Source organism: Engraulis encrasicolus, chromosome 16, assembly GCF_034702125.1.
Source record: "Engraulis encrasicolus isolate BLACKSEA-1 chromosome 16, IST_EnEncr_1.0, whole genome shotgun sequence".
NCBI lineage: Eukaryota > Metazoa > Chordata > Actinopteri > Clupeiformes > Engraulidae > Engraulis > Engraulis encrasicolus.
Genome location: NC_085872.1, coordinates 27,101,434 through 27,116,735, shown reverse-complemented (window position 1 = coordinate 27,116,735; position 15,302 = coordinate 27,101,434). Strand labels below are relative to the sequence as shown.

Sequence of the window (15,302 nt, the reverse complement as noted above, 5' to 3'; positions counted from 1 at the left end):
TCTTTCTTGAGGTGCGGGCTTCCTGAGCATACAAATGTTAAAGAAAATGAAAAGAATGCCGCACACTCTGCTCCATGTTTTATTGGTGAAGTGACGTTTCGGCCGTCTGGCCTTTGAAGAATTCTTTTCATTTTCTTTAACATCTTTTTTTTGATAACCACGAAACCTGCAGTAAAACCCACAGTTACTACAGTAAAATAAAACATGGAACTTCACCAATAAAACATGGAGCAGAGTGTGCGGCATTCTCTTCATTTTCTTTAACATCTTTTTTTTTTATAACCACGAAACCTGCAGTAAAACCCACAGTTACTACAGTAAAAACATGGTTGGTTTTCATAAGGGATCTTAACTAAGGTAACTAGCCATTTGAACTGGGAATATAATAAGCCAGTGTCGTATCTGTTTTTGTTGTTGTTGTAGATGGTAAACTTGTTATCAGCCTTGCGTGTGGCGTTGCTGATGCTGGCCCTCTTCGGCGTGGCGCAGGCCTTCATGCCGGTTGGCGGGGGCACACAGACCCACACCACCATCACAGGCACCGCCGTGCTCAGTAAGGTGAAGGAGGCATGCCAGGCTGTAGCAGAATCCGAGGGCAGGGAGTTCAAACCTACGGTGAGAAGCTGTCTGTCAATTGCGTGTGTGTGTGTGTGTGTGTGTGTGTGTGTGTGTGTGTGTGTGTGTGTGTGTGTGTGTGTGTGTGTGTGTGTGTGTGTGTGTGTGTGTGTGTGTGTGTGTGTGTGTGTGTGTGTGTGTGTGTGTGTGTGTGTGTGTGTGTGTGTGTGTGTGTGTGTGTGTGTGCATGTATGTGTGTGTGTGTGTGTGTGTGTGTTTACTACAGGTTATTACTATTACAGTATATGGTAAGTACACAGATAACACCAGAAAGACTTTGCAATAGCCTGTACCCTGAGGTCATTAGACTGCTTAATTCCAGTCTCACATAGGACTCTGGACTGGTGTTCTGCTGTGATTTGTTTTTTTAAGAGATGGGCACTTAAGATCTTTTGATTTGTTAATTTATACATAGCTGTGTGTGTGTGTGTGTGTGTGTGTGTGTGTGTGTGTGTGTGTGTGTGTGTGTGTGTGTGTGTGTGTGTGTGTGTGTGTGTGTGTGTGTGTGTGTGTGTGTGTGTGTGTGTGTGTGGGAGGGTTGTTGTGCACCTTTTAAAAAATATCAGCACTGGGGTTAACCTTGAATTGTGAGAGAGAGGGATCTCATTTATTGATTAATTTACTTGAATAATTATTATAACTCATTTTACTACTTATTTTTACTATGAATGAATGAATTTATACTTGAAACTACGCAGTGTTGTTGCTCCACCCACAATTTTGTTGCCTTCGATGACAATAAACTTCTTGAACTTGAACTTGAAGTATAAACTATTATAATATACACTTTGTGCGTGCGTGCGTGCATGTGTGCGTGTGTGTAAGGGCTTCCGCACACCGGCTCCGACAAAGTGCTGAGCACTGCTGGGCAAAAGTTCGATTTCATTGTTTTCAATTAGAACCCCGCACACTGGCGCCGATGTCCGCGGACATTCGTCGATGTCGGATAGCAATTAGAGACAAGTTCTATTTTGTCTGCGCCGCACGTTGACTATCAATGCAATGTTCGGGTGAAATTGGGTTTGGAGGTCCTAATTATGTCGGAAGCGAAAGTGCGCCGCAGTGGAGCCTGCTGTCGGCTGCTGTCGGAGCCTATGTGCGGCCGGCCTAAGCTGCCATTATGCAAGAGGCAGATATCATATCCATATCAGATACAGAATCACTGCAGTGTATTTCAGTTCTAAACAGCTTTTATAGTATCCTTGGTGATAGTAAGCAAAGACGTTTACATTCTATCCGGCTGAGTATATCCAACTTTTTGGGGAAACTATCAGGATTTATTGCCAGGTCCTTAGTGTGTGTGTGTGTGTGTGTGTGTGTGTGTGTGTGTGTGTGTGTGTGTGTGTGTGTGTGTGTGTGTGTGTGTGTGTGTGTGTGTGTGTGTGTGTGTGTGTGTGTGTGTGTGTGTGTGTGTGTGTGTGTGTGTGTGTGTGTGTGTGTGTGTGTGTGAGTGTCAGATTATATTCGTTGTGGGCCTCTTGAATGGTGATGGAGATTAAAGGGTTTCATTTCTCACAGAAAGTGTGTGTGTGTGTGTGTGTGTGTGTGTGTGTGTGTGTGTGTGTGTGTGTGTGTGTGTGTGTGTGTGTGTGTGTGTGTGTGTGTGTGTGTGTGTACAGTACACAGTACACAGTACAGTACACACTTGCTTGCATGTGCCTCTGGGTGCAAAGCAATCGAGCAAGCACGAATGTCTGTCTGTTGTTATCTTGTTATTTTGTCACTGACTGCTGTGCTGCTGGTGAATTCATCTCCAGGGCTCGTCTGCGGAGGAGCTGCTGCGCGCGTGTCTGGGCACGGCCACCGGAGAGGTGTCGGCCGCCAAGTTCCACACGGCGCTCAACCAGATCTACATGCAGAACGGCCTCGTGGACCGCGAGCTGGCCCGCAGCCCCGCCCACCACTTCAACAACGAGGCCTTCGTGCAGTCCCGCAGCATCATCACCGAGGGCACCGTCAGCGTCAAGGCAAACGTCCGCAACGGCAACTTTCAGACTGCAAGGGAGACGCTTGGACGCGTCTGCCACACCTTGCAGGTAAACGGAATGGAATGGAGAAGAGACGAAAGACAGACAGAAAGACAGACAGAAAGACAGAAAGACAGAAAGAAAGAAAGAAAGAAAGAAAGAAAGAAAGAAAGAAAGAAAGAAAGAAAGAAAGAAAGAAATAAAGAAGGAAAGAAAGAAAGAAAGAAGGAAAGAAAGGGCCCTACCGTGGGGCACTTGGTTACTACGCCGGCAATCTGGGTTCGATTCCGGCCTGGGTCATTTGCCGATCCCTCCCCCTCTTCCTCTCCACACTCATTTCCTGTCTGTCCTTCACTGTCCTGTCAAGAATAAAGGCGAAAAGCCCCAAAAACACTTTAACAAGAAAGAAAGAAAGAAGAATTGTGATCTGAGATCAAACAAGCATGGGCAGAGACGGTGGGAAATGTGTTAGGATAAAACAAAAATTACTGTAGTATTACCCGGAAACGCAAACAAGTGATGCAAATTAGCTGGATGTGTGGGACTGATTTGACACAACATGACCTATGGGAGGGAGCTGTCAAGTAAACTTATGACCGTAACTTATCATCATTGTTATTCACATGATTATCTGATTTTGCAGGATTTTTACAGCCACAGTAACTGGGTGGATCTGGGCTACAAAAGTCCTTACACAACCCTTCTCCGACCAGACCTCCCCATCGATAATGTCGCAGGTACGCCCTTGCCATATGATGCATGAGTCAGACACACTGACGACTTTACACCATGAGAAAAATGCCCCTGTAAAGATAAGAAGTCGTGGATATATACATTTTGAAATCCATTCCACCTTTAATGGACAGTATGTCAGGCATGACCCCAGAACTGTTTTAATGATCCTGAGATCCTGTCCAATTGTGTGTGCGTGCGTGCGTGCGTGCGTGCGTGCGTGCGTGCGTGTGTGTGTGTGTATGTGCGTGTGTGTGTGTGTGTGTGTGTGTGTGTGTGTGTGTGTGTGTGTGTGTGTGTGTGTGTGTGTGTGTGTGTGTGTGTGTGTGTGTGTGTGCGTTTGTGTGTGTGTGTATGTGCGTGCATGTGTGTGTGCGTGCGTGCGTGTGTAAAACAGACATTGATACTCCTACATGCAGCGACTGTGCCAGTGGTACATGTCCAAACCCTCTCCTGCCTGATATTCTGGAGAAGAAGAAACTCACCTCTGGATACTTGGGGCTGGAGTCTGCTACCAAGCCTAAAGGTACAGTAGATAATAACAATAATAATAGTAATAATAATATCACACACACACACACACACACACACACACACACACACACACACACACACACACACACACACACACACACACACACACACACACACACACACACACACACACACACACACACACACACACACACACAAACATATACACAAACACAAACACACACAGACAATTTACCACCAACATTTGCATTTAGAAAGAGGATAATGTAAACTGTGATGTAAATGTAAAAGTGTGTTTTTTGGTACATGTAAATAGATTGTATTTTCATTAGTTCATGAGTTTGATCTTCATCTTGTACAATCTCAGTCTGTGTATTCTTTTAAAAAAAGTATGCTTTCCACCATAAAATGTCTTTAAAAGCCCACTGAGGCTTTCCCATGGAACACATTTTATGAGCAGCTTGCGAGATTATACTATCAGGGCGGGGAGGGAGACTGATAGTGGACTGTTCTGCTAACAGGCAAGTGCAGTCATGGGGGAGCGTCTGACCTGACCAGCGCTGTGGAGCCTCGCGGGGGACTCAGCAAGGACGAACGCAGATCGGACAACGGAGCCCTCCATGATGCCGCTGTGGCCGTGGCAACGCAGGCCACTCTGGACCTTCTGGAAGACATCCGCGGGGCGGCGGGCAACAAGGAGTTCCTGCGGTATGGTGGCCTAGGCTAGGTGTCCATGACGACCATGCTTGGTTCTGTGCTGAGAACACGTGAATGAGAAGAATTGTGAATTTGGCTTTCTAAAATACATACACAAGTTTTTTACACAGATGTGAAACTAAGTGTAGTCATGTTACTACTCCTTCAGGTATAATCTGTCCACGGGAGTTGTTTGTTCTTGGGATGATGTTTCCCCTCTGTGATTTTTGATTAATCTGTCTCCTCTACTCTTCCTGTCTCAGACTGATGGGCATCGCTCGCTCGGCGGTGCTCTGCTTTGTGATCGACACCACGGGCAGCATGGCAGATGACATCGCAGAGGCGAAGAGAGTTGCCACTCAAATCATCGATACCAAGAAAGGGACAGTTGACGAGCCCTCTGAATATATCCTTGTCCCGTTCAATGACCCCAGTAAGGATGCGTCCATTAGAAACCTATCCCAGATTTCTACCCTGGGGAGCATTTCTCAAAAAATAAGTTGTTAACCTGTTAGCAACTTCGGTAATGGCCAATGGAAAAATGCATTGAAAACAACAAAGTAGCTAATGTAATAAGCAACTTTGGTTTTGAGAAATGCACCCCTGGATAGTATCGCTTGAAACACACAGACCTTGCAATCAGACAGCTTTTTAAACAGGGAGAGCATTGTGTAATGAACTGGATACTGTGAAAGGGCAAGTGTTAACTAAAACAGACTTAGAGTTATGAAAGATCACTTGTAAAATGTGTCTGCAATAGCATAATTAGAATAGAAACTTTGATTAAGATTTACAATAGTGAAAAATATGTAAAATCACATAATACATAACGCGTATCACAGAAAATAAAAACACCGTCATGCATACGTGCACATTTGTGTATGCACACAAGCACAGATAGACAGACAGACAGACAGACAGGCAGACAGACAGACAGACAGACAGACAGACAGACAGACAGACAGACACAGACACACAGACACACAGACACACAGACACACAGACACACACACACACACACACACACACACACACACACACACACACATACACACACACACACACACACACACACACACACACACACACACACACACACACACACACACACACACACACACAGTGTCTCTATGGGTGAATAATAGACGACGTGTGTGTACATTATTACAGAGTTTGGGCCTCTGGTCAGGACCACTGACCCTGACGTAATGAAAGCCAAGATCGCTGGCCTGGGAGCCGACGGAGGTGGGGACCTCCCGGAGATGTGTCTGTCAGGACTGCAGGTACAGAGCTGGTACTGGACCAGATCAGTGCTGAGAGAGTAGATGTAAAATACTATATATGAATCAATTGAAGCTGGCTTGCTATAGTGTCCTCTCTGCCTTCATATTGTTTTGTCTGTCTGTCTGTCTGTCTGTCTGTCTGTCTGTCTCTCTCTCTCTCTCTCTCTCTCTCTCTCTCTCTCTCTCTCTCTCTCTCTATCCCTCTCTCTCTCTCTCTCTCTCTCTCTCTCTCTCTCTCTCTCTCTCTCCCCACTGTTGATTTTCTGCTCATGGTGTAGCTCGCTCTGACTGGGGCCCCACCTTCCTCTCAAATCTACATCTTCACGGATGCTGCTGCAAAAGACATGCATCTTGAGAAGACCATCATTTCTCTGATCCGCAGCACAAAATCAACAGTAAGCTTTTCAGTTTTCAGATTTTTTTTTTAGATTTTCAATTTTCAGATTTTTTTTTTAAACTCTCGTATTAGCCTCATACTAATCACACACACACACACACACACACACACACACACACACACACACACACACACACACACACACACACACACACACACACACACACACACACACACACACACACACACACACTAATGTTTTACTTTATGCAGGTGAACATATTCATGACTCCAAAAAAAACTCGCTCCGAGAGCAAGAGGAGCCTCAAGTACACTGCCCGTGCTCCAGATTTCCGTGTGTACTACGATCTAGCATTGGCCTCGGGTGGCTCTGCTATCGAGGTCTCCAAGTCCAACCTTCCCCAGGCTACTGAAATCATCGTAGATACTTCCACATCTGCCCTTGTAAGCTGCATTACCATTTTTGTAATGATGATGATGATGAATATGGTGATGATGAGTATGGCGATTCTTATTGTTATTGCTGTTGTTATTATTGTTATTATTACTATTATTATAGCAGCAACTATAAGAGACCAATAAGGCTTGAGTTTCATAGTGTATAATGCTAACTTCCATACAGAAGTTTTATTAAAAGAGAATTCCTGCCAATTTCCTGGATGTCTTAACATACTCAAAATATCATCCGATAGGTATGCAACATCAGCAGACACCTTACAACACCGCAATAACTTTTGGAATGATATTTGGAGTAGACACTTAAAAAAAACATGTAAACCATGTTAGACCAATGATGGATAATCTGGAGTCAGAAACTACAATCCATATTCCAAATTACCAGTTTTTCCTTTTCCAAATACCTTCTTGTTAAAAAACCCTCCAGGTATTTTGGAAAACGCGGCACTGAAATGTAGCTTTTTAATCCAGGTTGCCCATTACTGATGTACCGTAAACAAACTATGCCCCCCATTAGAAGGGCCAAGATCTCGGAAAGGTTTGAACAAAAGTGGTGTGTTGTCAGGTATTGACAAGTCAAGGGTAGCGTGAGCAATACGACTGCATGTTGAAATTAGCAGGAATTCCCTTTTCAGGACCACGATAACAGTATGAGCACTCAATTCAGAATTAAGAAAAATAATTTCAAAACTAACACATTCTTTGTGTTCTAATAGGAAACATTTAACCGTTTTTTTTATTCATGCGATTTCACGAGTCCTTTTTTCTAAAATGTGTCTTTGCGCTTTAGGTGACAATTATGCAACGGTCTAGAAGCAAAGCTGAGACTTTTTCTTTCCTTCTGGATGAGTCGATCTCCAACGTGACCTTGTACGTCACAGGAAATTCAATTACCTTCACTCTAAAAAGCCCCACAGGTAACATTGACGTTTGTGAACCTTATCTCTGTTGCTGTTAGCGCAATTTATTTTATATTATTATTATTATTATTATTATTATTATTAATTTTTAATTAAACGAATACATGTTGATTTTCTTTTATGCTGAAAGCTGATTGTAAAGAAAATGTAAATTACATCAGTTTTTTTCCACCATCTCCATCCTTTGGCTTTGCCTACTACCATTTTTTGTGCTCATTCAATGTAAACTGAGGCTCAATGTCCAAATATGGTAGTGAGGTCCAATGGTAAGCGCGCTTGTTTTGAATTGTGGACTGTGTCTCATCCGAGGTGTGACTCAGAGTTCATCACAGACGAGTGGACCTCTGGGAGAAGTTAAAACTGTGGGCAATCTCAAACGCATCCGACTCAACGCAGTTAACCAGACAGGACTGTGGGAGATCCAAATGAAGTCCTCGAGCTCCTACACTGTCAAAGTAACTGGTGGGTTTTTTTTTTCTTCGTAATTGCTTAATTCTGATTAGGCCATGACTGTTTCCAATATAAGAGCTTTGTGGTGACAAGAGAAGTCTGATGCGTGTCTGTGGATATGACACAGTGGTAGTGTGTGAATCATGCGTATCTCTCTCTCAATCTCTGTGTGTGTGTGTGTGTGTGTGTGCGTGTGTGTGTGTGTGTGTGTGTGTGTGTGTGTGTGTGTGTGTGTGTGTGTGTGTGTGTGTGATTTCCAGGTCAGAGTGCCATCACTTTTGTTTACGATTTCGTGGAGACATTTAAGGGTCCTCACCCAGGCTATGCAGTCATTGAGGGGCGTCCAGAGTCAGGTAAGAAGAAGCAACAACAGCTGCCTCCTCACCCCACCCTCACGATTATGACAAAGCAGCATTCACTAGTGGTGTCAACAATAATCGAATCAGCAATGCATGGCAATGCGGGGCAGGGCAATTCAATACTCGATTCTGCAAATGCCATATTCAGTAGAAATGTAATGCATTGCAATGTGTCGTAAAATCGAATGAAATCGTTACCTTTTTAGTAGCCATGGTCTAGGAATGGAATATTTAGCATCAATCAAACATCTGCAAACGAAGATTTGTTAACAGATAGCGAACAGATACCGCTTCAAACAGTAGTTAATTCAGAGTGGAGAAGAAGGGATTGCAGCTACTCACAGGTTGAATAAAAGTCCTTTATTTTCTAAAAAACTTTATTGACAACGCTGAAAATAAAGATACAAGCTACCATGATGATGGGCAAGAGTCCCAAAGCATTTACATTATAAACATTTATATTCCACTTTGTCTTTGGTTTTTATCTTTATTTTCTGCTTTTTCAATAGTTTTCAGTTTTCCTGAATTGCATCCAGCTCCTGTGTGTGTGACTGCTTTTTGTCTACTGACCATAAACCAAAGTAGTACAGCACTGCAAATGAGTTTTCATTATAACTTTGTTTACCACTGTGGGTCTCCTCTAATTCACCTGCCAAAGGAGGTGCGCGAGAAGTCCTCAAAAAATAACACGCGGTGTGTCGTACTGCCGTAGGCCTACCACATAGCAACAATGGCCATGGGGTCCCAGGTTTGAATCCAGCCAGGGTAATTTCCCATTTCTCCATCTCTCTATCCCAACAATTTCTTGTCTTCTCTCTACTCCTATCCAATAATAAAGGCAGAAAAAGGCCCCAAATATATAGCCTGATTATCATCGACTTTCAAATCTCTTCGAGACTAGGTCTGACCAAGAGCATAGCAATTAACCCATCTCCCTAGGTTTGCTACTGGTTGACTGGTTTCCGATAAAGTGGGTGGAGTTCCCGATTTTTCAGGAGATCAGAAACGATACTTACATTGCTCTTTGCCTGACTAGAAGCAACGCCGAAGGTGTTGCGTCACTAGGAGGGCGTTTGCCTAGCTACCAAATATATACTTTTAAATAACAGTAACAACACAGTTATTGAACTTCCTTTTCTCCAACGTTCGTGGCAGGTATGCCAACCATGTTGCTGCTGACCCTGAGCAGTGCCAAGGGGCCGGGGCAGCTGAAGGTAACCGAAGCGGCTCTGCTGGAGGTGTCTGGATCAGGTGTGGCCAACGGGACGGTCGAGCACATGGGCGAGGGCAACTACCTGGTGTCTGTGGAGAGTGCACCGGCCGGCGAGTTTGTGGTGCTTCTGAAGGGGCAGGACACAGTCACCTCCAGCCTCTTCCAGAGACAGTCCACCACACAGATGGCCGTGACACCACTCACAATTAAGGTGTGCATGCTGTGAATTCTCGGTAACACTACTTGACACCGGTATGTCATACGTATGACATAACGGTGTCATAACATTGTCATAATGCAGGCATGAATAAAACGTTTATGACTTTGGCATTATGTTTATGACTCGTTCATAACACTATTATGACACTTATGTCATAGGTATGACGCCGGCGTCAAGTAAAGTGTTACCGAATTCTCTCTGTCATAGACGTTTATGGGTTTATGCTTGTTTCTCACAGTCTGCAAGAAGGAAGTTGGTAGAAGCTACATATTTGCCTGTTTTAGATTATGGGGACATTTTTTTTGTAGAAATACCACCAAGGCACTTTTACAATCGCTTGATTCTACTTATCACTCTGCATTAAGATTCATAACTAGAAGAAAGCATTCTACACACCATTGTATGCTGTATGACCTAGTAGGCTGGCCATCACTAGATATTAGACGGCATAAACACTGGCTTTTATTTGTATACAAGGCCATAGTTGGCCAGCTCCCCTTGTATATACAGAGCCTTTTATCTTTTAGCAATCAAGGATATAACCTACGCTCAAGTAGCTACATTGTTTTAAATGTCCCCATAATAAAAACAGAATTTGGTAAAACTGCTTTTATTCATTGTGCCCCAACTCACTGGAATGAGCTTCAGAAATCTCTTAAGCTTGCTGTTTTTATGTCTGTAGCTGAGTTTAAAGCCTATCTTAATGACACTTTTAAATCTGTCTGCGCTTGCTTTTAATCTTGTAAATCTCCTTTTAATCTTGTTTTATGTTTATTATTTTATGTTTTTTATTGTGTAATTTTATCTCTTCATCCATATTGATTTGTTCTGTTTTGTCTGTGTCCTGTCTGTAAATGTAATTGTGATGTGTGCTGCCGCCTTGGCCAGGGCTCACTTGTAAAAGAGAATTTTATTCTCAATGTGATTTTATTTCCCTGGTTAAATAAAGGTAAAATTAAAAAAATAAATAAAATAAAAAAATATATATATATATATATATATATATATATATATATATATATATATATATATATATTGTGGTTGTGGTGTGGTGTTGATCACCTTCTGCTGAAATTCTACATTCATTTACTCTGCAGGTTGTGGCTGATAAAAACATGGAACCAGGAAAGCAATTTGATGTACCCTTCACCATCCACAGCAGTGTGCCAAGTACCAAGTTCAACATACGAGCAAGAAACGACAAAGATTTTGCCATGAATGTCCCTTCAAGGTGAATACATTGAAAGCAATATAAAACAAATCAAATTATATAGAAAGCATAGTAATACATGAGCGCAAATAATAATAAAAATGCTAGGAAAAATAATCAAAATAAAAGTAATTACTTGACATAAAGAACACAGTAGTTTTTAGGTCTGTAACGACACACTCAACTCACGATTCGGTTCGTATCACAATTTTTGACCTACACTTCTATATACCTTGTGATTTTTGATGATTGTTTTTAGACAGAATAGGATACAAGAGGCCACTAATATATATATTTTTTAAGTTTAAAAATAATTATGATATTGATTTGAAGCACTGTCACATCATATCATGTGACTGTTTTCTGGACTGAAAGGTAACAGAACTTTGAAAGGGCGTATCACAATACTGCCTTCTTGCATCACAATACAGCATCATGATTGTGTATCGCAATTTCTCAGTTCAATACAATATTGTTACAGCCCTAGTCAGGCGCGGAGTGGCCGTCGGGAGATCGGGGACCTGTCCCGGTGGGCCGCGGCCGTGAAATGTAACAATGTGGCCGCCCTACATTCTCGTCCGGCCCTGTAATTTTGAGATAAAATTTACATACACTGACTTCCAACTTTCCGCTTCCACATTTATTTAAAATCAGCTGCCTAGTTAGTATTTATACCGTATACCAGACGGCAATACCTCACTGACGGTGTCAAGTAAGTAAATTGGCCACACCCCTTCGCTACTGATAATTTTCATACACCGTAAATCGTGGAAGTTTACAAGATCTTAGTAACACAGTTTCGTTTTCAGTATTTGAAGAACCTGTGATATGTAGATTGGTTACCAAAGGATGGAAATATTAATAAATTATGAGTTATTTTCCGATTTCCACACGACTGTTACAGTTTACAGTCTTTCCAGTCCAGATTCACTTGCTCTCTGGTTATTGAATTGGGTTACGAACAGACTCCACCAAGTGGTAAGGAAGAGAACTGCACCTAACAGAAGCAATGGGTTTTGTTTTGATTTGTTAGAACTACCAGTATATCTCCTTATAGTCGAAATAATATTATTATCATACATATATTTATATGTGGTAGGCCTACATTTAGGATGTAGCCTATGTCTGAAGAAATGGAACAAAATAATTACCACACAAGATTCTGATGTGACCAGTGCTGGGTGTGTATAAGCTGTGGATTAAAGTAGAGTGATTGCAAGAAACAAAGACATTTGCTGCGACGAAGACAGCGTTTTAAGGTAGGCCTACACCGTTTGGTTATACATTTTGTTGACTTATGGTTGAGCTTTGAAGTAGCTAGGTTTGGCTTATTTGCTGCATGGTGGGTTTATTGCACAATGTAGACAGACTTTCTGTAAGCTGGCTACTATACTATATTTTGTAAGCCTACTCTTCTAAAAATCCCCATACTCAAAACTTTGTGCCCATCCTGTCTTCCTTAAACGATATTTCAATTTCAAACGGTCAAAAATGACTGTGGAGTGCACATTTGCATGGAGCAGTAGCGTGATGTAGCCTAACCTAGTAGGCCTATGAATGCTTTGGACTGTGATGATGGCTCCAGTAGTGTAGTCTACTTTTTGAAGTGGATATACTGTAGGCCTATATTTGAGCATTTTTTGATGTGTACTGTATATATTTGTGCTATTGTAAATAATGGATCAATCAATTTTAAGTGGGTATACTGTAATCCCTGAAATTTTGAAATGGGTGCGTATACCTGCGTTTTACGTAGACTACACCACTGGCTGTGCATTTCATCAAGGTGTAGGCTACAATTCTCCACTTCAGGTTGATATTTTGACAACACTAATGTTCACATGTAGTACGACTGCAGATTTCGTGGCTTTTGTGTTTTTGGTTAGGAAACCATGTTGTTCGCTTTGGTTTTTTTTTTTCAGTTTTTTTTGTTTTTTTAAAGAGGGCCACCAAGGGGAAAATTCTCCCGGTGGGAAAAGGTGGGCCACTCCGCCCCTGGCCCTAGTAATACATGTATACCATGATACAAAATATGACATCAGGACCCTTAATGACGATTTGGCATGATCCACATACTAGGTGGACATGACATTTTGTTCCTGATAATATAATTAACATTGTGCTCAGTGAGAGGTTGATTTTCCTGTTATGCTGTATTCCAACAACATTGTTGCCTGGTTAACACCAGACCTAATCACAAGTGAGATTAGGTCTGGGGAGTTGCCTATTGTAAATTCCGTATTGGGCCGGAATACTTGGCTATTATGACACACTGCCCTGCTCTCTGATTGGGCAGAGAAACTGTTAAGGTCGGAATGCTTGGCCATTATGACACAGATCCCATGATCTTGTACGTTATGAGTCATCCTCGCCATACTGTCTTTCAGATCAAAACGATTGTGTAGAACTAAAGGCAGTATGGGAGTTCCCAGGCTAACAACATTGCATCACACATTAGCTTTTGATAAATTATTTGGCAAGCATCGACGTTCATGACGATAGTTAAAACGCTGACAAATAAGTAATACAATTGATAACACATCCTTTAGAGCCACTTGTCCAAACGATCAAGGCAGTGTGAACAATATACCTGCAACACCTGTTGTGCCAAGCTTTCCCTGCCATTTATTATATTGACAATGTATTTTGATTATCAAATGAATCATGTGGAAGATACCAGGGGTTAGACAATGAAACTGAAACACCTGTCATTTTAGTGTGGGAGGTTTCATGGTTCTTGAAGCATTACAAAGACTTGCTAAAATGACAGGTGTTTCAGTTTCGTCTAACACCTGTATACTGTAGAAATAAAATGTTGATATAAAATATATATCAGAGGCACTTTGAGGCCATCAACTTTTGTCATATGTTTGCATTCTCTCTGTGGTTTGCAGTGTTACACCCGTCGGTGGCTCAACAGCTGAAGGAGTTTTGAAGATCACCAGCCCTGCTAATACTGCTTCAGGCACAGACGTGACACTAACCATTGATGTAGAATCCGCTAGTGGTGCTTCTGACTCAAATTATGTGGTTGTGCGCCTATCAGTGGTCAAAAAGGTAAAATTATGAAAATTGTTTTGATTATTTTAAAAAGGTACTATTTGTGCAACAAATTATTTATTTGTGCTGAAATGAATAGGTAAAATCTATGATAAAGTAGTTGAAAATGTATTGTACTTTGTACATTAATCTGAAAATTAGTCAGAATTGACTTTAACTCATTCCCCCCCCCCTGAAAGGTTACGGATTTCACCCCACCATTATGCACCGTGGTAAACGTCAACAACAGCTGCCCAGCCAACTGCAGTGAAGCCCTCTGGATGGCCACAGTCAGCATCACCGATGGCAATGGCACAGGAGTGGAGAACATCTGGCTGCAGCAGGGTCAGATGGACCTCGTCTCCACCAATGAAACGGAGGCCGATGGCGTAACGGTCCTCTTCAACTCGTACCAGGTGGCCTGCTGCACCCCTGATCTCCAACTCACCGTCACAGACAAGGAGGGCAACGTTGGCTCTTGCTTCCACTCCATCCGGCCTCCGACGACGACACCCATTCCCCTCACCACACCTCACGGTGGACAGCCGTCCCTCGGCCTGGCAGCGCCCCTGTGGCTGTGTTTGCTGCTGTCTGCTACTGCTGTGCTTCGAGACATAACGCCGTTCTCACTATGAGATCACCACATAGTTGCCTACCAACTCCAAAAATGGGCGAAAGATTATTTGGTAATTTATATGGTCCGAAACTGATACTGCAGCCTGTTGATAAAACAGTGACCATATCCACTAACTTCGAAAAAGCATTACTGCGGCTCTCTTGAAATACTGACTATGGACTGGTTGTGTGATGTACAGTACACAGTATCAACACAAAGACTGGTCATTTAAAGGTGCACTGTGTAATATATTTAGTAGTTCATTTCCAGAATCCATGCTGCCCATTCACAAATAGTACCTTTTTTATGAATACTTACCACCACCATACAATTCTAAATATTCATTATTACTGGGAAATCGCACTTTTAATACATTAAAAGTGGATCTTCTCCCTTGTCCGCCATTTTGAATTTCCAGAAAAAAAAAGAAAAAAATTTTTTACTGCAAAACTTAAAGTGCTTTGGTCATATCAGTAAATATTAGTTTATTACTCAGTAAATACTCATGAAATGATCAAATTTGTCAATGGACAGCATAGTTGCAATACCTACTCTGGCCACAATCTTACACAGTGCACCTTTAAAGTCCACTCTAACTTAAGCAATGCATATGATATATTTGTTTTGGCCTAATTACATCTTGTGTACCAATTTTCTGACATCATGTTTGTAA

The 15,302-nt window shown here is 42.1% G+C and overlaps 1 protein-coding gene across 1 annotated transcript; it reads left to right on the top strand.

The window, feature by feature from the left end:
* Window positions 1-423: 423 nt before the first annotated feature.
* LOC134466053 (von Willebrand factor A domain-containing protein 7-like) lies at window positions 424-15,266 on the top strand. The gene is made up of 16 exons (XM_063219950.1): window positions 424-615; window positions 2,373-2,651; window positions 3,226-3,319; window positions 3,712-3,840; window positions 4,331-4,517; window positions 4,769-4,938; window positions 5,676-5,788; window positions 6,067-6,183; window positions 6,399-6,590; window positions 7,393-7,519; window positions 7,832-7,984; window positions 8,233-8,325; window positions 9,487-9,755; window positions 10,862-10,995; window positions 13,869-14,031; window positions 14,214-15,266. The coding sequence occupies exons 1-16, from the start codon at window positions 424-426 to the stop codon at window positions 14,646-14,648; spliced, it is 2,847 nt and encodes a 948-aa protein (XP_063076020.1). The 3' UTR covers window positions 14,649-15,266.
* Window positions 15,267-15,302: the final 36 nt, after the last annotated feature.